Consider the following 22,502-nt stretch of genomic DNA (forward strand, 5'->3'; position numbering starts at 1 on the left):
ACTTATGATATGTATCATTTTATGTATTTTTTATTTAGTCGTGTTTGTTTATTACACTAAGAAAAGTGAGTATGGGTATTGTACTATTGAATTGAGACTCTGACGCTCCTTTACTTTGATTATATCCTTTATTATTCATATTTAATCAGCATTAGTGTTAAATGTGATTTATGTGTTTTTGATTCTCCTTTTTCTGGTGCTGTAAAGACTTGAGCGTGCACATATGGTCTCATTTTAGCAGTCATGCTGGATGATTTACATCTATAGTGATGGGCAGTCCGGCTCTTTCCATTGATTCGGCTCTTTTGGCTCAAGCTCCGGCTCTACATTTTAGTGATGGCAGTCCGGCTCTTTTCATAGATTCGGCTCTCCTGGATCGGCTTCCTTAGAAGAGCCGGCTCACCTGCCTGCGTCTGAAGATTAGGCTCTGATCCTTTGCGAACGACCCATCACTAACATCTATGTCACAAGGTCAGTGTGGTACCTCTTTGGTTGCCTTTCTCTGCCTGAGCAAATGTAAGTCTCCCACTGTATTGAAAAAATTCACCTGTATCTATTGTTTTGGGAACAAGGCAGACTCTTGTGAGCATCTTCATCTTGAAATGCATGCATGTTTCTCTTCTCTGTTTTTCTTCCATTTTCTCTTTGTTATTGAATCCAGATAAACAAGGTGGCAACCCAGCTGTGACCATCAATGCTGATTTTAGACATAGGTAATCGTGTTCAGAACCTATACCGAGAAACTATCTTGCATACTGATCATTTTTGTACGCAGAAGAAAACCTTGTTTGAAAACTTTCCAATTTTATCGGTGCTGAAAACCAATCCGAAACCTGCACTCACTGATTCGCTGATCTCTATTAAAGGGGACATATCATTCAAATTTGACTTTTTCCTTTTTTAAGTGTTATAATTAGGTCCACAGTGCTTTTATCAACCTAGAAAATGTGAAAATGAAAAACCCAGTTTTGGTAAACCATGTCCCCTTTAACTATTGCTGTGTGAAAATGTAAAGCAGTATTTCGCTTATGAATGCCTCCTTGAATACTAAAGCTGAGTGGTGATGCTGACAGCTTGTTTGCTTAAAATACATTGATATGATCCTGTTGCTGTCCTTTGCCTTCAGTGTACAAATCACTTAATGATTCACCCTGTCAGGAAAAGGTACTAGCAACCAAATGAAAAACTCTGTAATCAAAGTTCAAATGTGTTAAATGTTCACCAAATGTGACCCTTTATGAAAAACACAGCTAAATTCGTTTTTTTTTTTGTGATTTACTTTGTTTGCATAAAATCATATTTTATTATATAAAGAACATTCTAACCTTGATATCTTTAATATTGGCTAAGTGAGGTCATATCAAAGATTGACTGATGTTTTTATATCATTACAGTGGTAACGAAACTTTACTTGAATCATCTTCCGTCATATAGATTCTTTCTACAGAATGTAAGTATTTATGTAAAGTTTGTGGCCATTGACATAATTTGGGTTTATTGAAAGCACATGGTTGCCAGTGTGTTTTTACCTCACCAATAGACATGATTTACTCATGTAAGACTCATAAGACCAAAGATCATGTTCAGGGTTGTTCTCTTCCAAATGTTGGTTTGTACTCATGTAAAGGGCGCCTATTATGCAAAGTCCACTTTTACAAGGTGTTTGGACATAATGTGTATTGGCAGTGTGTGAACACAACCACTCTATGATAAAAAAAATCCACCCACTCCTTGTTTTTTTGAATCCCCATTAAACCAAAGCAGTCTTATTAGACATGCCGTTTTGATGCTCTTATCAATGTGAGGTCACATTGATAAGGCCCCGCCCACTTACACTCCTGCATTACCATAGTATCCACCCTCAGCGAGTTGTACTCTGTCCACTAGATACTATTGTCTGGGGGGATCCAAGGCCTGGGAAGTTGAAAATATACATATATAGATGCAGGTCATTAAAAGTGCTTGAATGTATTTTATGCAAGAAGTTTTCTGGAAAAAAATCCATATTATTCCCTGTGTAGTGTAGGATAATATCATATAAGTTCTAGACTGTTTAAGCACACATGCTAAACTGTTCGCTTTAAATGCTTATATCTTCTGTATGCGAATGTTGATTCATACCAAAATGCTTTTTTGCATAGTTGTGTTTCACACATGAAAACGTCTCGTGTTGCGTATGTAACTGTTATTCCCTGAGAAGGGAACAAGACGCTGCGTCTCACTTGCAATACTTCCTGCATCCCAGTAACACCGTCTTTGGGAATATTTCAGATAGCGATATACTGCCTGGCTCCCGCGTCACCCTGTCTTTGTCGTTAAGCCTCACCATTGGTTGAATTTAATATACACATTCAGACGCACTTACCCCTGGAGGTGTCCCCAAAGTGTCACCTTGTGATGCAGCGCGAGTTCCCTCGAAAGGGAACTGTAACAATGTATCTTAAAAGGTAACACGATGTAACCTTGCTCTCACTTGAAATGTGTCCCCACATTAAGTCCTTGAATTTGAGGTTACTGGACCTGGAAAATCCTAGAAAGATCCTTGAATTTAAAGTTAACTAAGGTGTGGGAACCCTCTAAAAAGGCCATAATAGGTGCCTTTTAAAGGGATAGTTCACGCAAAAATTAAAAATCTGTCATCATTTACTCACCTTCAAGTTGTTACAAACCTGTATAAATGTCTTTGCTCTGCTGAACACAAAAGCGGATATTTTGAGCAGGAAACACTGAGCACCGTTGACTTCCATAGTAGGACAGAAAAATACTGTGTAAGTCTATGGTGCTTCAAAACAGGTTACAAACACTGCTCAAAATATATTTCTATGTGTTCAGCAGAACAAATAAATGTATCCAAATGTGATAGTGAGTGAATGATGACCTAATTGTCATTTTTAACTGAACTATCCCTTTAAAGGAATAGTCAGTTTTCTTAAAAGAAAAATCCAGATAATTTACTCACCACCATGTCATCCAAAATGTTGATGTCTTTCTTTGTTTAGTCGACAAGAAATTATGTTTTTTGAGGAAAACATTGCAGGATTTTTCTCATTTTAATGGACTTTAATGGACACCAACACTTAACACTTAACTCAACATGTAACAGTTTTTTTCAACGGAGTTTCAAAGGACTATAAACGATCCTAAACGAGGCATAAGGGTCTTATCTAGTGAAACTATTGTCATTTTTGACAAGACAAATAAAAATATGCACTTTTAAACTACAACAACTCATATTCCTCCAGTCCTGAAAGCGTCAGCGTGACCTCACGCAATACGTCATGACGTCAAGAGGTCACAGAGGACGAATGCGAAACTCCGGCCCAGTGTTTACAAGTGTGTTGAAAGAGGACCGTTCCGACGTTGTTGTATGTGGAATGATACTAATTAATGTCTTTGTGTCAGTTTATTGTTTAAAATGTGCGTTTTATATATGTAACACGTAACATCCCTACGTCACTACGCATTTACGTTAGGTCGCGCTGGACCGGACCTAGACGAAAAATTGTGGTTTAAAAGTGCATATTTTTTTATTTTTCTTGTCAAAAATGACAATCGTTTCGCTAGATAAGACCCTTATGCCTCGTTTGGGATCATTTATATTCCTTTGAAACTCCGTTGAAAAAAACTGTTACGTGTTGAGTTAAGTGTTAAGTGTTGGGGTCCATTAAAGTCCATTAAAATGAGAAAAATCCTGCAATGTTTTCCTCAAAAAACATAATTTCTTCTCGACTGAACAAAGTAAGACATCAACATTTTGGATTACATGGTGGTGAGTAAATTTTCTGGATTTTTCTTTTAAGAAAATGGACTGTTCCTTTAAGTTAAATCATATTTGAGCGTCAATTCTCAGACAAGCACCTTGCTTCCCGTAATCCAGTTAATAGCAGAAGAGAGTTATGCAATTGTGTCCGTTTGTCTATCTTCTTTTTTTTATTCCGGACAAAGGCCAGCCTGTCAAACATCTTTTCCAGTATTTCTAAAATGTGGGGGCTGGTGACTCTGACTATGGTCAATAATGAGTCAGTCTGTTGATCAATCAGAAGGGTTCAAATGGGTAAGTGAGCAGTGAAGGTCTGTATTCTGCACAGAGGAACCAAAGATGAAGGTCACATATTCTCTCCTCTGCCTGTTAGCGGTATTGTCCTCTGCCTTGGTAAGTGACTTCTTTATACAATGGATTTTTCCGGTACCAAAGTGGACCTAGAAGTAGTATTTTGGAGATGTTTGATGTTTCCATGTTAATCGCTGAGTACTTATTTGTATGGCATAAATTAAGTATATGTGGTTAAATAGTTGGGCAAACCTCCCTAAATGACTCCCCTTTATATACAAAATATATTTCAATGTTTATATATAAATTATTTTTATTTACGTTTTTATTTGTCAGAATTGTTTTCTATATTCTAGAAGATTTTTCAATTATTTTCCTCTTTTTTTTTTATCTGTCTGTCTGTTTCATATAGTCAGAGGATACAGCAGTAGATGGTACAGTAGGAGCCGATGGTACAATAGTAAACCCAAGAGGTGCCCGTCCTATTGAACATGGATACAAAGCTCAAGACACCTGTCAAACAAAAGAATGGCCGATGTGTACAGACGAGGACTGGGGAGCATTGTTATCTTGTGATTTTTGAAGTGTGAGAGTTTTAAATCAGATTTATAATACAGTCCATGTGCATTATTGCCTACAATAAATAGAAAACAAACTTCCATTTTATGACTTTAGGGAGGCAGGTGTCCATCTGGCTGTCGAGTCCAAGGCCTGATGGACAAAGCTGATCATGATCTCATCAAGAAGATCGAGAAGATTCGTACACTCCTGGATGATGGCAAAAAACTCTACCGCTCTGCTGATCAGGACTCCAAGACGACTTACAGTTACCTTAGAGACCGCCTAACCCTCGACGCAGGTCAGCATTTTTTGTTGATTTATGTTAATGAATAAAAGTATTTTCAGAAAAGATGTGTTTTTAAACATATTTACCTTCCTCTCAGGTAGTGATACCCGATATGCGACTCTGGCCGAACAGCTGAGGCAGAGGATTTCAGAGATTAAGATTAAAATCGATCGTCAGCTCAGGTTACTGGAAGCTTTGAAATCACAGATCAAAGATCAAGTTGTCACAATGCAACGATTGGAGGTGAGCAAATTGAATAACAAAATACAATCCCTATTTATGACAAATCGCTTGTGATGTTTTCTCATATTTTTTTCCTGTAATAATTGACAGATATATACCAACAAAAAGTGCAACATAAAACTAAACCTACATTTTATAAGTTATTTCAATTATTCTGCATTGAATTCCTAAATTGATAGTTTACCGAAAAAAGAAAATTACCCTCAAATTGTTTCAAAACTGTATAAATTTATTTCAAAAAAGATATTTGTAACCAAGAAGATCTGAGTCAGCATTAACTTCCATTGTAGAAAAAAAAAATAATATGGAAGTCAATGGTGCCCCTGATCTGTCAGGTTTGAAACAACTCAAGGGTGAATAATGGTGACCAAATTTAAATTTTCCAGTGAACTATACCTTCAACATGTATCACATAATTCCAATGTTACATTTTCTCCGAACACAGGTCGACATTGACATCAAACTGCGGGCCTGCAAGGGCTCTTGCTCAAGCTACAGCGAGTTCTCGGTGGACAAGGAGGGTTACGTGTCCATAGACAAACAATTGGACCATCTGAATACTATGCGTGTGCAGAGCGTTGAGACCTTCACTTCCCTTGGTGTCATGAAGAGCAGACCCTTGAAGGACCTTGTACTGCCCTCCATATACAAAACTGGACCAAGCACGGTCCAAACCGAGCAGAAGCTCCTCTTCGGAGATGTGGGTCAGTTGCAGCTTAGTCTGGAAGCAGAAGGATCCACTGCGGAATCCGCCGCCACCGTTAGCAAGATCCCCACAGGTACGGGCTCCTCCTCCTCAGTGCACACAGTACACTGCTCCAAAACAGTTCGCAAGACCGTAACGCACACCAAAGAAGGCTCCGTGGAGAAGGTTGAAGTTATAGGTGGCGGGCCCGGGTGCGAAGACTTAGGAAAGCTAGGAATTTCCGATCAAGAATTTTTGGCCGCAGCCAGGGACGGGAAAGATCTGAGTCGTGACGGGTTCAAGATAACCGTGACGGGTGGAGATAAAAGGTCCATCACGAGTTTTAATCCCGGCACGGATGAACTAGGTGGCTTTGGCGGTGACTTCTTCAAGGGACTTGGCACAGATTCCCGAAAGACATCTTCTTCGTCTTCATCGTCGTCCACCTCCTCCTCCTCAAAAACCATTCTGTCGGATGGAACCAAAACTTCCACAAAGACCACCTTTTCTAGCGACATAGATTTTGGGGACGACTTGGGGGCGTTCATGCGCGGCGATGTGGAAGAAGACCTTCCCGATATCCACGCACGAAGCCTGAAATCGCGCGACGAGCGCAAGGCTGGCTTTGTCGGTGAAGGTACACTCGAGTGAACTTAACCAGCATATGCAAGTGAACCATTTAAAACCAGTTTAATTCTCTTGATAATTCTGAAAATGTTTTTGGAGACATGGTGTACTGTAATGGACTAAACTGATTTGACTTTACATTTAATTGTATTCAAAAGCTTATAAAGGCCAAGACATGTAACAGGATGTTAGGAAAGATTCAGCTTTGTGCAATACAGCTTTGCTCTAATCGGCAGATGATTGCAATGAAATCCTGCAGAAGCATGCTAACGGCAGTCAGAGCGGCCTGTTCAAAATAAAGCCGGCCGGGTCGGAGGAAATAGTAGTTTACTGTGACCAAGGCACTGGGTTGGGTGGCTGGACTCTGGTTCAGCAAAGGGAGGACGGGTCTGTAAACTTCAATCGCACTTGGAAGGAGTATAAGGCTGGCTTTGGTAAAATAGATCCACAGGGTAAAGGTGAAGTCTGGATTGGGAACAGGTTCCTACATCTTCTCACTCAGATAGAAAGTGTTTTGAGGGTTGAATTGCAGGACTGGAAGGGGAACGAGGTCTACGCCGAGTACAACGTTAAAGTTGGCTCGGAAGAGGAGGGATTCGCGCTGACCGTTTCGGAGTACACGGGTGACGCAGGTGACGCGCTGGTGCAGCCCAATTTGAAAAACTTCCTTTCGCATGCCGGAATGAAGTTTAGCACCTTTGATAGGGACAATGATCGCTGGGAAGAAAACTGCGCAGAGATGTATGGCGGCGGGTGGTGGTACAATAACTGTCAGTCGGCCAACCTCAATGGGATTTACTATAAGGGGGGCCAATATGACCCTGGCACCAAGGTCCCTTATGAGATTGAAAATGGCGTTGTGTGGTTGCCATTCAAACCAGCAGATTACTCTCTCAAAGTAGTGCGAATGAAGGTCAGACCTGTCTAAAACCTATACAGATGTTGTAACCAATGGTGGTGGTTGGGATGCACAATGTTTTGATTATTATATTCACTATACTGCTTGGCATAATGTAAATCCATGTTTCCATGTCAATTTTTACAACCAACATACCTCATGTTTCAAATAAAATGTGTTCACTGCAAGTTCTGGGCTGTGCGTTTTATTTCAGTGTATTTGTTCTTGGAATAGGCAAGGAAATACAGGATTATGTAGCATATTTACACAAAGGAAAAAAGGTACAAAGTTATTATTGAGACAGTACCTTTTATAAAGGTCTCGATATGTACCATTTTGGCACAGATATCTTGAGGTAACAGTATGTCCCTCTAATGTTGTGTAACTTTTAGGTACAAAAGTGAACTTTTTGGAAAGGTACCGCCGCAGTGACTACTTTTGAACCTTCTTGTACCTTTATCTGAGAGTGTTGAAATATTGGCCTGGATTTTGGCAGCCGTACATGCTGATAACCAAAACATAGCACATTTTGATATGGCACATTTTGTTCAATTCTACTGGACAATAATTACAAATATTTTAGTCTCCCACAATATTCTGAAGTTCATTTGACTATCTTGACTAATATATATTTGTAATGGCCTTTAACGTAAACAACAATTATACAACAACATAGAAAAACTTTTTACCAAAATTCCTACACATTTTTCACAACTTTTAAGTTATTTCTAATTATATATTTTGTTAGTAAGTATTTTTAAAGATACATTCACATGTGAAGTACTTTGCACAATCAAAAAATTTACATCATGTTGATTCATAAATTTTTTTTATTTTTTAAAGGTATGTACTTCTTATTTTTAAAATAACATTATGCAATACACTACAAATAAAAGATGTTCTGGCTATTTGCCTTCTACAGTGAACCTTTGAATAACAAAAATTATCAGACCGGTTTATACTAGGCCTTAGTTATTTAGGGACATTCCCCTTTTTTAAAAAATATGCTCATTGTAGTTGCATCGTGTGCTAAGACCGACAGAAAATGAAGAGTTGCGATTTTCTAGGCATATATACTACTATACTGGCGTAATAATCATATTTGCCTAGAAAATCGCAACTTTTGGTTTTCTGTCGGCCTTAGTACACAATGTAAATACCGGAAAAATATTAAAACTCTTTGGTTAACTTTTAGCGCGATGCTAATGGTCTAGTCAGATTCAATGGATTATGCTAAGCTATGCTAAAAGTGTTAGCGCCAGACCCGGAGATCAGCTGAATGGATTCCAAAATGGTGGGATTCAAATGTTTAACTCTAGGGGAACTGGAAAATTAGCATATTTTTTCAAAAAAAGTGGAGTGTCCCTTTAAAGTAGTTAAACATACTTTACAAAGAAGAACATTACTGGTGTGCATCCTAAGACAAAACAATGCCACCGATATATTTTAAGTTACATCAATGCATGCTGTTTTCAGCTTTAAGACAGCATGCATTTTAGTCTGGGAGTAATCTTAGGCCCATATCTATAAATGAGATGATCATTCAGTTTTAGTAGCAATCATAACTTATGTAGCATAAAAAAAGCATTAAGTTAAATGTGTGTTTGGTTTGTTGCAGTGTGTACGGCCTTACAATCTAATCTTAAACAACATAATCGCTATGGTAACGGCAGATTTGGACAGTGCCCAATACGGCTCACATACCCATTGTGCTCTGATGATGAGATGGTGAGTGAGTTTTAGCTGATTTTCATATTATTTGGGTAATCAAATCACCTGGCTAAATACTGAAAAAATAAAGTGCACAAATTATTAAATTAGATATTGTATTTGCCAATAAAGCCCACTGATAAAGAAAAGAAATTGCTATGATAAACTATATTTGTAGTAAATAAAAATATATAAATCCCTTTCTGCTCTCCTGATTTGTTAACCCTGGGACAACATATTAATTAACCAATCAGATTTCAGAAATAAGTTTACAGTTTGTTTCAAGTTTAAGCTTATAATCAGGATTCGTTGTTTCTAGACCATTGTTCTTCACATATTATTTTTATATTATCAAATAGTGGGGCGGGACCCCCAGGGGGGGCTCGAAGCGACACCAGGGGGGGCGCGCGAGACCCGGGGAAAATACTTTTTCAGGAAGTGATTTTTTTTGCACCGTCACTTAAAGACATTACTCCCCAAACACGCTGATAAGCCGCTTGAGTTTTTTATTATTATTTATTGATTATATTTAATTTAATTTTTCATTATCAAATGGTCAAAAAATATACTGTAAATAAGGATTGATTGATTTTATTTCAGGCAAATTTTCATCTTTTCTGTTACAGACTAAAAAAACAATGTTAATAAAGTTATTCTTTGTTGTAAGTTGATTGATATTTCTTTTTTGTGTTTTCTTTAATGTTAATAAGGATACAATGTTTTGCAGATGTGTAATTTTATAGACAAATTATACTATTTACAGTCGCGGCGGAGAGTTGGGGGGGCGCGAAATGTTTACTTCTTCCTAGGGGGGGCGTGACAGAAAATAATTGAGAAGCACTGCCCTAATGACATCTATCACTTTGCAAAATCAGGTTGAGCATGTTTTTCCACAATTACTGGTTTATAATGACCTCTTGCATCTGTGACATTTTTGTGTTTGTTTTTTAAAGGAGGCTAAATGTCCATCAGGTTGTCGACTGGAGGGTCTTATAGATGCGGCAGATGAAAACATTCATAAGCGTGTGAAAAATATTTGCGAAATGATTCAGCAAAATGAGTCCGTGTCTTCCTTGGTTAACCGAGAACTTGTCCAGTTCTATGGGTCACGAAGAAAAAAGTACATCCAAACATACAGTATGTTAAAAGTGCTGGTCATTAATATAATATGTCTTTATATAAAACCTCATGAGAAACATTAAGTGTCTTTTGGTATTTTCTGTGTTCAGTGCAAGAGCTTAGATATGCTGAGTTTGCTGAAGCCCTTCAGAGAAATCTTACATTTCTCCAGAAGAGATCTGCAGAGCTAGCAAAAGAATTACAAAAGCAACATCACCTGATCTGGGATCAGATAAATGAAATGCGTCGACTTGAGGTAAGGCATGAGGAAAACATCTTTATGTGTTCCTTTGTTGTTAATTTTTTTATTACAATGTAAGTTTAATAAAGTACAGGTCAACCTTATCAATACATTTGGACAAATGACCTGAATCATCTGAGTCAGGGATTTTACAATTTGCTTTAAGTTGAAATGTAACTTTTAGCCTGAATCAGACTTGTTTTTGTTTGTTTTTTGGAGGGAAGGTGGACATTGACATCAAAATCCGTGCGTGCAAGGGATCATGCAAGCAAACCTTTGACCATGCTGTCGATAATGAAGCCTTTGAATCGATAGAGAGCAAAATGTACGAATTCAGCCTTGTGTCTAAACGAAGAAAATCAGTCTCTATAAACAAATTAAAACTCAAGTCTGTTGATCAGCCCAGCGTCTCGAAATCTTACAGAAAAATCCCCATTGTCCGCATTGAACTACTAACAAAGTTTGAAGACATTGAACAACACCAGGTTGTCCTGGAAGAATTTCAGGAAAATTAATTGTATTTATGTCTGTACACTGTATCAGTCAAATGTGAGGTTTAAATATGTTTGGAAACTCTGTTGCAATACTGAGAAATGAATGCACCTCATTTCTCGTCACTTGTTTTGTCTATTTAATACATATATACGTAGGCCTATTTATACGACTCATTTTGTGCCACTATCATGTTTACAGTTTTTTATTATTTATGCTTCTAACTTGTGTTATACAATTTCAGGAATTACAGGTCAAATTGCCAAACATTAAACAATAAATACCTCCAAACAAACAAACAAAACGGTGTCAAAGAGGATTTCATTTCACAATCTATTTAATTTAATTAAGTTCTGGTTGTTTCAGCGTTGGTCTTTGCATGTTTGAAATATATCATGTTCCTTTTTGAAAAACTTTTCACTAAATACAGAAACATTTAAAAACAGATTTACACCAAATACACCAAATGTTCATACTTCCCCTTTCGCTCAAACTTTCCACAGCGTCCAAGGTCGAAGTGCTGTAAAAACTAAGTGCTCTTCCGCCATATCGTTCTCATTTTTATCCGCTTAAAAAATCGCCACGTTTTATTTCGTGCCACCATATTTACTCGTGTAAACACTCATGTAACAGTCTTTAAATAGGGAAAGCATAGAAGTGTTTGTTGGCTTTTTAATTAATCCCTGTTTGGATTCTAAGGAATGAATGGGGCTAGGCTAAATGCTAACAAATTTACGACATGCTGTACAAAGATTAAGTGCACGCATTGAAAAAGATAGGTATGTATTAATTCATCTAAGTTGAGGTAAGAACACAGTAAAATATTGAAAAACGGTGGTGTTTTCCTTTAAATAAATCTGAAAAGCGTTACGTTGTGCTCCGCTTTCCCCTACAAGTCTCAAATATACACTGCTGTCACTAAATTTATCCCTCATAGCAGGGGGAACATATCCTGACAATGTAAATGTTCAGATAAGGTCCCAATGTGTTGAATAAAATGTTAGGGATGGACTGAAGAAAATGCGCATGAGCATTCATTGCATGACCATAAATAAGTCAGTTAGTTTTACTTGTAAGTAAAATTTGAGTTTGGTTATTCATTTTCAGCTTTTTAAAAATGTAAAATACATCTCTGATGTCTCCAGAGTACATATGAGAAGTTTTAGCTCAAAATACCATATAGATAATTTATTATAACATGTTAAAATTGCCACTTTGTAGGTGAGAGCAAAAATGCAGAAGTAATTATAGTACCTGGAAAAAGTACGATTTTCATGTTATGTCCCCTTTAAATGATTCACGCATCTAATTTGCTCAAAATTTCACACTTTTATCTGAAATATGGGACTGACTCCATATTACTATTGATAATTATTCCATTATTTATAAGTCAATAAAAACCTAGTTACATTTTTATGGATCAAGTTGACTGCTTGCACTAAAAACATTCGTCATTGCACACAAAACACGTTTTTCTCATGCTTCTGTTTTTAAAATTGAAGAAGCTTGGGACCAACGTGGTTGAATTGCTACGGAAGCCGAGAGAGGACATGCACTATTATTATTTTTGCTTGCTTGTTTTCTCGTGATCATGACTTAATTTCTCGTGATCTCGAGATAACAAAAGTTGTTTTTTCGTGATCACGACTTAATTTCTCGTTATCTCGAGATAACGAAAGTTGTTTTCTCATGATCTCGAGAAAACGATCTCGTTATCCTGCCATGATAATCCAAATGTCATAATGTAATTTCCTGTTCATAATATTTAGTCTATTTTGAAGTGGACTGCTAATGTATATGAGTTGGGGTCTTCGCCGTTACTACATGTGTAGATAGACTAAATATATAAATAAAGTTGGACGTTCATGTTCGTGAATTTAGGGCCATCTCTAAAGTAATACACGTTTCTATCTTAAATAGTATTTAACAGTTTATTTAAATAAATATCAACAATCTAAAAAATGTGCAAGCTGACAACAACCATAAACACGTTGGTTTTGTTGACTTTCAGTCATTCCATTTAAATGCTGTTAAAAGTAGAAACGTGTATTGAGTAACTTAAAGACGGTCCCTATAAATTCACCACTGTAAAATTGTAAATATTGACAAATCTGTTTCAGCTTGAGCGAATCTCTGATCCAAGTAAAATCTCATTTGTTCATCCATGATAATTTAGCAAAATATGCTTTTGCTGTTTACAAACAAAACAACACGTTCTATCCACTGATCTATATAAATGACTGGATTGCGCATGACGTCACAACTGTGAAGCCACCGCGCCGCCATGTTGGTATACCCAAACATTCTATTAAATAATGGACGCGATCAGATTTTAAGGATAAAACATCACTTTACTAGTCTTCGTTTTTATATCTGAAGTTACCCTGTACATTATTACAACACAAACGTCCTAAGCATGTACATAGTTATTTACTGAAAGTTGTACATTTTAATTTTTAATCAGTTATTATACATTCATCTTCATTACATGATCAGATCAGCAGACAAACCGCAGCATATTTAGTATTAATGACAAACGTGCTCATTCTGAAATCTAAATAAATAATCATACTTTGTACCGTATGTGCATGCAATAATTTGCTGGTTTTATGTTATCTAAACTTACAAGTTACCTAAACTTATTTAGAGAAATAACGCTGACCGCGTAGCTGAATGTCAAAAAAAAAAATTATTTATACCCGTGTCATTAACCGAACGGAGCAGACACACTCACCTTAACGGTTTTTATAAATCCATTTTCCTGCCCGATTAAAGCATAAACATTGCAAATAACACCAGAATTAACAGTTAATTTACGTACACATATCCTAAAAATAATCTTGCGTGACTGATACGCTGTAAAGCGGGTGAATTTAAAACATGATTTTGAATGGAAGTCAATGACGCCGTCGCCGGTTGGGTATACCAAGATGGCGGCTCGAACTCTGCGCTGGCTTCACCTCACGCTGTTACGTTAAAGGCCAGTTCACACTGGTCAGACAACTACCAACTCCAACAGACACCAACAGATACCAACAGACCCCAACAGACAACTACATTCTAAAGTCTCATTTACTTTGATCCAACAACTGCCAACAGCGGTTTCACACGCGTCTGTTGGAGTCTGTCTGACCAGTGTGAAGTGGCCTTAAGCGTTCTATGCGCAATCCAGTCATTTATATAGATCAGTGGTTCTATTTAGTACACGTAAGCTTTTATCACATCTCAAGAATGCAACTTTTGTTATGTCAAGATCATGAGAAAACAACTTTTTTTATCTCGAGATAACGAGAAATTAAGTCGTGATCACGAGAAAACAAGCAAGCAAAAATAATAATAGTGCATGGCCTCTCTCGGCTTCCTCTCAAGCAATCCAAGATACACATGTCCACCATCTTTCAAACCAACACACCCGAACCAGTTTTTTATAAATGTCCTTGCTCTATAGCTTTATAACAATAAAAAACAGAGATCAGGGAGCAACTTTTGACTTTAAACTACAAAAAAGTGCATCCATCCTTTGTGTGAATCCAAGAAGGCATCGTTACCCGAAGCTAGTTATTATAGTTTATAAAGTTTAAAATATGGATTTTTTTACAAAATCGCGTAGACCTTAATTAACCCCTTGAAGCCACGTGGATTACTTTTGTGAAGGATGGATGCACTGTTTTGGGGTTTAAATTTAGAGATCCCTGTTTTCTACCATTATAAAGCTTGGAAACGCAAGGACATTTATTAAAATAACTCCAAATGTGTTTGTCTGAAAAATTATGAACATGTGTATCTTGGATTGCTTGAGGGTGAGTAAATATTGGGGTAATTTTGATAGAGTGTCGCTTTAAGGGTTCCCAGTCTGTTTTACTAAATTGAAAAAGTATTTAAAAAATACTACAATTTAAAAGCGGTTTAGATGATTTAATGCATTTACACAATTGGCAGACACATCAAATTAGAGTGCATTCAGGTCAAACATTTGATCATTTGCATTCTGTGCAACTCAAACCCATAAGTTTACTCTAGCGTTACTGCCATCATGTTTTCTTCCTCCATGCACAGAAAAAAACAGGCACCACGTCATTGAATTACTGAAAACTACACCTTTTATTGCAAAAGTTCATTAAGTGCTTCGTATGTTTTTCATGTTTAGAAATTAATTGATGTCAACAAACTTAATTTATTTGTTCCCCCCAGTAATACATTAATACAATGTGTCTGCATGCGTGTATATGCATTTATGCATATTATTAAATGTATATGTATTTTTACTGGCTATTGAATTGTTAATAAACACTGAAACTGTTTAAAAAATGTAAATAACAAAAAAGTTTACAAATAAAAAATCACATCTGGTAATATGTTGCAGGCCAACTTTATTGAGAATTCAGAGGTTTGGGTTTTTATCTCATTTTCCATAGTATGTTTTTCAAGTTAAAATATTTAATGCTAATGCATTTTTCTTTGCATACTTTCCAAAAACTTTTCATAATAAGTCTTTAGCATCGATATCTTTTGTAAACTTTTATTTGTCCTTTTATTAACCTCTATTCTCTCTATATAGTCTTTCACGGTTTCACATAGGGTCTGATCTTCATACTGATAGATCTGAGTGAATACCACGAGCCCTTCCAGTTCATCCACACAATGCCGTCATCTGTGCCATGCTTGGCCATGTTTTTTGTATATGATCCGCCCCAATAGTATCTGCCATTCGGATTACAGGAATGGCATCGGTTGTACCACCATCCGCCACCATCTTCTCTAGAACATTGCTTTGAAGGATCACCAGGTATCCTGTGTGCAATTGATCAAATTGGAGAAGGACAGAAAATATTAGTCATTTGTATATAAATGTAAATTGCTTTTGAGGATTTCACCACACTCACCATTTGTCATTGTCTCTGTCGTACGTGCTGAACATCATGCCATTATGAATTGTCATGGTACGGTTCTCCCCGAACAGTTCATTTGCACCCTCCATGAACGTGTTACCGGCGGTTCCAGAGTAACGGTTGACCGATAGGATGTAATTTGTGGATTCGCCCTGCATGGTGAACTGTTCATATTGGGCATGGACCTTCAAACCCTTCCAGTCTTCCATTTCAACCAGAAGCTCAGTTTGGCCCATCTTTGTGAGTTGACTAATGCGCTCATTACCCAACCAGTACTCACCTAAAAAAGTTTACAACAATGTCGTCAGAGATCATGATATAAATTGAATATGTCAAAAACATAAATTAAAAGCTTTTATACTGGTAAGTGCTGGTTGGTAGCTGCTAACAATATGTGTGTGACTAATAAGCCAAGTTTTATTGGTTTGACAAACCTACATAGTGGTAAAACCAGCACACCAGCATCCAAAACAAGCAACTAGCCATCTACTACACAGTGGCGGCTGCGATGCGACGTTCATCTCAACACGTATGTAGCCCGTCATGTGTGTGGTTTGTAATTTCAAAATATGTGTTCTGCGCGTCGCGTGATCGTCTGTGCATTACGTGTTTTGTCAAAATAAGTGGTTTATGATAAAAGAGACGCTCGCGTTTGCCAGATACTCGCATAATCTCATGCGTAATCACAGTTTACTGTTAAGGGAGTGTCTTGCGAGTACTTTGTGAACGTGAGCGTCTATTTGATCATAAATGGTTTTGACGCGTGTGCAGCAGGCACTTATTTTGACAAAACACGCGATGAACATGGTTCACATGACGCAACAAACACATATTTTGAAAACACAAGCAACACACATGACACTCCGAACACATATTTTGAATTTGCGCCCCTCGGATAAGCAGTCACGAGCCGCCACTGCTTGTACATACCAGTGTACATTTTGTAGGTTGTCGGTTAGCTCCTTGACTAGTTGACTGAATTTAAGTTCTTCAGTAATCTACTTACAGTATTTTGCTAGCCCTCTCACCATATTTCTTTTTTTTTTTTTTAAAGAAACATCTCATCATGCATTCAAGTCTTGCAGTACTCACCTGGAGTTTGGCAGTGTCCTTTACCCACATCAAAGGCGACGTTTCCAAAGCCTCGACGATAGTCATCCCAGCGCCTGCCAAAATCAACACTGCCATCCATACGATTCTGGATAAGCACCCAACCTTTAGAGTGGAGAAATTTCATTTAGTCTAATAGTTTCATATTTGACTATTAAACTATAAAAAGTATAGAAATACATTTTCTATAAACTATTTAAACACTATAAAGTATAGGTTCAAATGACTATAAACGTAAGTCTCTAATCACATGTTATAGTTTTGCACTATTAATGACATAAAACATAAACATGAGGAAACCGGACGTACCTCCATCTTTAGTGGTCTGGTCGCAGAAGACCTTGTAAGGCACGTTGAGCGCATCAGGCCGTATGAGGTACATCTGAGAATCCACTCCACCTCTGCGGTAGATTTCCTCGCACTCTTTGCCAGAAACCACCGGAATCGGACAGGAGACTCTGCAGGGTGTCGAGCACCTGGCCTTCTGCGCAGTGATGGCTTTCTCCACACGCTGAATCTTTTCACGGACCTTGTCAAGCACGGCCTGAAGGATTTTGATGTTCTGGGGGAAGTTGACGTCCACGGCGTCCTTTATAAAAGCATGCTGGGTCTCTAGGGTCTCTGTGTACTGATTAACCACATCGCCGTTGCCTATGAAACAAATGTTGTCGACAAAAGTGTAATTTTTTGCATTTGTCAAACACTTTTTAATCTAAAGTGCATTTAAGAAAAACACTGTGGGGCGGTTTTCCGGACAGGGCTTATCCTAGTCCCAGTCTAAAATGCATGTTTGAGCTGCCTTAATTTAAAAACATCTCGCGTATTGACATATCTTAACATATATCAGCAGTGTTGGGGAAAGTTACTTTTGAAAGTAATGCATTATAATATTAAGTTACTCCCCAAAAGAGTAACAAATTGCGTTACTTCTCATGAAAAGTAATGCTTATGTTACTTTTACGTTACTTTTGCGCTACTTTTTCTAACTTGGCTGAGGCTTGATCTCTTTCAGCTTTGGTGTTTTTTATGATCTCCGTTTCTGACTTAAACTTCCCGCTCAGCTGCGACGCATAAAGTGCTTAATTCTACGTTAAAGTAACACTAAAGAGTTTTTGCTCTTTGCTCCCCCTACAGGTTGGAAGCGGAATTGTCCATTACCACTGTCGTAAATAATTTAGCCTACTGCAGCAAAGCTGGCTCTGATTGGATTGTAGGTCTGCCGTAAAGCAAGTTTTTGTAGTTTTCACTTGAACTACAGGACCGCGACCCGACGGTTGGAAACTTCTTTAGTGCGGTTTTGGGCTGCAAAGCAAATGTGAAAGTGCCGTTCACCCTGTTTCGGGCGGATGAACGACTGAAACTTTTTTGAAAACGTTATTTTAGGGTAAAAAAACTCTTTAGTGTTGCTTTAAAATGTAAGGAATAACTGAATTATAAGAATTATAAGAAATAAAAATTTTTCCTCTTACATTATTCCACAAACATTGCTCTGGTGTCTATTTTTAAGACATTTGACAGGTTAGGTGTGCAGTTTACAGAAAAATTATCAACACCCATGGAACGTGTCTCAGCAGAATAAAGCATTCAACAGACCCGTGCTATAAGTTCAGTTTAATTTAGTAATTTTTTTTATCAAATTAATTAAATTGAAAAGTAACTCACATTACTTTTTTAAAAAAGTAACTCAAATATTAATGTGTACATTTATAAAGTAATGTGTTACTTTACTTGTTACTTCAGAAAAGTAATATTATTACCTAATGCAAGTTACTTGTGTCCTTGTTTTATCTCAAGATGAACACCAGTATTGTTTTTTGTAAGGTTTGTTTGTAAAAAAAAACTAATTAAAGGTGCAGTGTGTACATTTTAGCGGAATCTAGTGGTAAGGTTGTGAATTGCAACCAACGGCTCAGTCTACTGCTTACCCCTCACTTTTAAAACACATAGAGAAGCTACTGTAGCCACCACCGGACAAACAGGTCATTGTCGGAGACAACTTAGTAAAAAAAGTTTGTCCGTTAAGGGCTTGAAACATGGTAGCACAAAATGGCGACTTCCATGTAAGGGGACCCGCAGTGTATGTAGATAAAAACGTCTCATTATAAGGTAATGAACACATAACGGTTCATTATTAAAGGTCTTTGATAATATAGTTTTGTATATTATTTTGCATTTCTCTCAAGAGATCATTCTAAAAATTACACACTGCACCTTTAAATGCCTTATTATAACTAAAACCTAGTTCTGGATTAATCTAAACCCTGTCTGGGAAACCGCCCCTTAATGTTGTCATAAATTATCACAGCATTGTATTATACACACATTACTTCAGTAAGCCCACGATACAAAATTAAAGTTATGGTAGATGAAATGTTGAAATGAAGTAGAGTTACCTTGGCTCACTCTTTGTCTCTGGGCGACTTCTGTCGACATATCCATGACATACCCGTAGATATGGTTGGAGGATTGATATAATTCATCTACAGACCTTTTCAGCTGGTCTACATTTGGCCTTACATTACGTTCTTGCTTCTGGATGGTTTTTTTTAACTCACAACCTGTGGGGCACAGAACACCCTATAGAGAGAAAAACAACTTGCGGTTTACAAAAAAATTAATCTCTGAACCTATCAGTTATTATGATGTCACCGTCTAAATACATACAGGTAGAAACTAAGCACACTGGCACTCTCACCATAGTCTCAGAGAGGTGAGTACATCCGCCGGATTCTGGAATCTCCTCTTTTTGCTCTACAGCCCTTCCTGCTGGTGCTGAAGTGGGTCTCCCACGGTAACTACTCCCCCCGCTGATAGGAGGTGGTGCAACTGGGCCTGGGGAGTATTCACGACCACTGCTGTCAGGACGATGACCTCTTGGATCTACAAATTCTTTCGGCTGGATTCAACACAAAATGAACAAAGCTTACACATCAAGTACTGCTTTTTATATTATAGGCCTATATTGTGGATACTGGAATACAATTGTGAAACTCTAAAAAACCCTCATAATATCTTTTTCATCTGATACACTCTTAAAGGGATAGTTCAACCAAAATGAAAATTCTGTCACATTTTACTTGCTGTCCTGTTGTTACAAACATATATTCGTTTCTTTGTTCTGCTGAACTCAAAGGAGTAAAAAAAGTTATTTTGAGCAATGTTTGTAACCAAACCATGTTTTGAGCACCATTGCCTCTGTTATCTGCTTCTTTATAAATAGCTTCCTTTGTATTTAGCAGAACAAAGAAATTTACACAAGTTTGAAACAACATGAGCAAGAGTAATGATAACAGATTTTTTGGGTGAACTATCCCTTTAAAAATAAAAGTGCCTCACGATGCCAGAAGAACGTTATTTTTTTGCTAAATGGTTTTATAAAGAAATAAAATAAAAAGAAATAAAAATGGTGTTTTGAAATGATAAATAGTTTGTTAGATTATTGAAAATTAACCTCTGACTGAAAAGCAGAAGCGGACACTACTTAATTATTTTTACTTTCTAAATAAAAGTAAATTTTTAAGTATTCGTAAGTGTTTTCCTTTAGAAAAAAAACATTCCAAATCATATTAATTTACACAACAATTCATAATTTCAAGTTTTGGGTTTATATTTAATATTTAGGTACATTAAACATCTAGTATTTTTTTTACTTTTACTTAAGTAAAAAGTACTTTTGTTACTTACTCAAGAAAGGTAAAAGTACAAAATTTTTATGTAATTAGGTATTAAATCAATTTTAATATGCAATATAAAAGGAATAAACAGTATGATTCTATGCTTCAGAATGTAGTGAAAATTTTGTAAGGAATAATTGACGACCAATGCGGCACGACGCGGAGCGGAGTGCCATTACACCGCGGTTGTGCATTATTTTCAAATAATTCAAAGGACCGGAGTCAATTATTCCTCTTGTACCATGGTTACCGCAAACATTGCTCTGGTGCCTATTTTTAAGACATTTGAAAAGTTAGGTGTGCGGTTATCAGAAATTAATGCATACCCACGGAACATTTCTCAGCCAATCAGAATACAGCATTCAACAGACCCGTGGTATAATTAGTAAAGTAAAGTAAAGACAAACACTCTGATAAAGCACAGATGCTTGGAAAATTTATTAAAAATATTCAAGTAGTGTCTCCCTCTGCTGAAAAGTGTTTCTTCTATGGCATTACTGTGAAGAACCCTTTTAGCTCTTTTGTTTTGAATGGTGTATATTATTAACGATTAAAATTATAAAACAAGATAATGATTTTTTTATTTATTAAATGATCAATTTTCATAAATGTTTTAATTATGTATGACATACCGGTTTTGTTGTCTCCTGTATTAGAAAAGGAAAGAAGAAAAACAAGAGAATTATCACAATATTGCCAACATTTAACATTCAAATCCCATTTGCTAATTATTAAAGAAAGTTCTAAGCCTGTGCTAAATCAAAAATTGCAATAATGAAATTAAAATATTGTTTACCGTGTCCTCATCATCATAATCTGTACTTTCCTTTGCGAGTGTTCCAGCAACACACAGAAAAAGTAACAAGAGAAGCTTCATGTTTGTAGAGCTCACACTTTTGTTTCTGTGACAGTGTGAGGATCCGAGCTGTTCATAATTCAGTGTCATTCTCGCATGATTTATACCTGGTGACCCCTTTGTCCTGGAAGAGGAGGGACAGAGCTGGTTAATATTTAGTTCTATGTAGTTTTGAGTAATCATGGATGAAATCAGTTTTGGGAAATGAAGAAATAACACAAACAGAACAATTCAATAATGTGAATAACACATGACTCATGTACTGAACAGCAAAACATATCTTTAATTCTAACATAGGCCTACATCAAAAATGATGCTCTATGCTAATAAACAACTGTACCTTTAAGTTGCATTAAAAACTTAAAAATGTCTTACTCTTTAAAAAGTAAAAGTTGGATCAACTTAAAATATTACTTCAACTGGTAACACATACAAATTTTGTTTTATAAATTAAAATTTTCTCACTTTAAGTAAAAATTTTAGGTAAAAATGACTTTAATTGGTAACAATTAGTAAAATATTGATTTTTTTTTAAAACATTTTCAAATTAATATTTTACCTTAAAGTGAGAAAATTTAAGTTGAAAAACCTTTTTTTGGATCAAAAGTTAATCCAACTTTCAACATGTACACTATTTAGAGGCTTAACATGCAAACAGAAAACTAAAAAGAATGCTGGATTTCCTAAGTTTAAAATTTGGTCAAACAAACAAAATAGTTGTTACTATAGTTCTTTAAATGTCTGTGTGCAAAATCAAAAGTTGACCTATAATTAACTTCAAACTGGAATAGACTAAAACATGCTTTTTTCGATGAGATTTACTGGCAATTTGCAAGCTAAATCTGGATTACTCAACAAGTTAAACATGTTTGTTTGGCTGTGTTGCATGATCTGTTAGACCAAATCTGATACGATACCCACACAACTTTGAGTCAAAGTTAACAGACTTGACTATGACAAATAGACACTTTGTACTCCGGTCTAAAATCATTAAGTAAACATTGAAGGATCTCTTTATCACACTTCTATCGTTTTATATTATGAAGCTCTGACTAATTGT

At 36.6% G+C, this 22,502-nt stretch overlaps 3 protein-coding genes across 4 annotated transcripts; 2 read left to right on the top strand and 1 right to left on the bottom strand.

Moving 5' to 3' along the window:
* Positions 1 to 3,992: 3,992 nt before the first annotated feature.
* On the top strand, positions 3,993 to 7,539 carry fga (fibrinogen alpha chain). Its single transcript, XM_073866179.1, has 6 exons — positions 3,993 to 4,153; positions 4,464 to 4,615; positions 4,735 to 4,910; positions 4,996 to 5,141; positions 5,587 to 6,463; positions 6,690 to 7,539. The coding sequence occupies exons 1-6, from the start codon at positions 4,100 to 4,102 to the stop codon at positions 7,379 to 7,381; spliced, it is 2,097 nt and encodes a 698-aa protein (XP_073722280.1). The 5' UTR covers positions 3,993 to 4,099; the 3' UTR covers positions 7,382 to 7,539.
* A 907-nt stretch (positions 7,540 to 8,446) lies between these two features.
* LOC141363525 (fibrinogen alpha chain) lies at positions 8,447 to 15,334 on the top strand. 2 transcript variants are annotated; one of them, XM_073866178.1, is made up of 5 exons: positions 8,447 to 8,645; positions 8,970 to 9,079; positions 10,015 to 10,198; positions 10,291 to 10,436; positions 10,641 to 15,334. In XM_073866178.1, exons 1-5 carry the CDS (start codon positions 8,582 to 8,584, stop codon positions 10,734 to 10,736), a joined length of 600 nt encoding a protein of 199 aa, XP_073722279.1. In that variant the 5' UTR covers positions 8,447 to 8,581; the 3' UTR covers positions 10,737 to 15,334. The 2 variants fall into 2 exon arrangements, with proteins under 2 accessions (XP_073722279.1, XP_073722278.1); XM_073866177.1 differs by having other exon boundaries at positions 8,460 to 8,645; positions 10,646 to 15,334.
* Positions 15,267 to 21,547, bottom strand: fgb (fibrinogen beta chain). The gene is made up of 8 exons (XM_055205952.2): positions 21,383 to 21,547; positions 21,219 to 21,233; positions 19,608 to 19,808; positions 19,306 to 19,489; positions 17,222 to 17,563; positions 16,895 to 17,017; positions 15,797 to 16,082; positions 15,267 to 15,704 (listed from the first exon to the last, which is right to left on the bottom strand). Exons 1-8 carry the CDS (start codon positions 21,530 to 21,532, stop codon positions 15,476 to 15,478), a joined length of 1,530 nt encoding a protein of 509 aa, XP_055061927.2. The 5' UTR covers positions 21,533 to 21,547; the 3' UTR covers positions 15,267 to 15,475.
* Positions 21,548 to 22,502: the final 955 nt, after the last annotated feature.

Source organism: Misgurnus anguillicaudatus, chromosome 3, assembly GCF_027580225.2.
Source record: "Misgurnus anguillicaudatus chromosome 3, ASM2758022v2, whole genome shotgun sequence".
In the NCBI taxonomy this organism is placed as follows: domain Eukaryota; kingdom Metazoa; phylum Chordata; class Actinopteri; order Cypriniformes; family Cobitidae; genus Misgurnus; species Misgurnus anguillicaudatus.

What these genes read in the sequence shown, in the direction of transcription:
- fga (XM_073866179.1), top strand. Translation starts at nt 4,100, where the DNA reads ATGAAGGTCACATATTCTCTCCTCTGCCTGTTAGCGGTATTGTCCTCT. An exon ending in CCGCCTAACCCTCGACGCAG is followed by an intron (nt 4,911 to 4,995) that starts GTCAGCATTTTT and finishes CCTTCCTCTCAG; the next exon opens with GTAGTGATACCCGATATGCG. An exon ending in TCACAATGCAACGATTGGAG is followed by an intron (nt 5,142 to 5,586) that starts GTGAGCAAATTG and finishes CTCCGAACACAG; the next exon opens with GTCGACATTGACATCAAACT.
- LOC141363525 (XM_073866177.1), top strand. Translation starts at nt 8,582, where the DNA reads ATGCTAAGCTATGCTAAAAGTGTTAGCGCCAGACCCGGAGATCAGCTG. An exon ending in GCTGAATGGATTCCAAAATG is followed by an intron (nt 8,646 to 8,969) that starts GTGGGATTCAAA and finishes GGTTTGTTGCAG; the next exon opens with TGTGTACGGCCTTACAATCT. An exon ending in AAAGTACATCCAAACATACA is followed by an intron (nt 10,199 to 10,290) that starts GTATGTTAAAAG and finishes TTCTGTGTTCAG; the next exon opens with TGCAAGAGCTTAGATATGCT.
- fgb (XM_055205952.2), bottom strand. Translation starts at nt 21,532, where the DNA reads ATGACACTGAATTATGAACAGCTCGGATCCTCACACTGTCACAGAAAC. An exon ending in GAGACAAAGAGTGAGCCAAG is followed by an intron (nt 17,564 to 19,305) that starts GTAACTCTACTT and finishes TTTGTTTCATAG; the next exon opens with GCAACGGCGATGTGGTTAAT. An exon ending in GACAGAGACAATGACAAATG is followed by an intron (nt 15,705 to 15,796) that starts GTGAGTGTGGTG and finishes AATTGCACACAG; the next exon opens with GATACCTGGTGATCCTTCAA.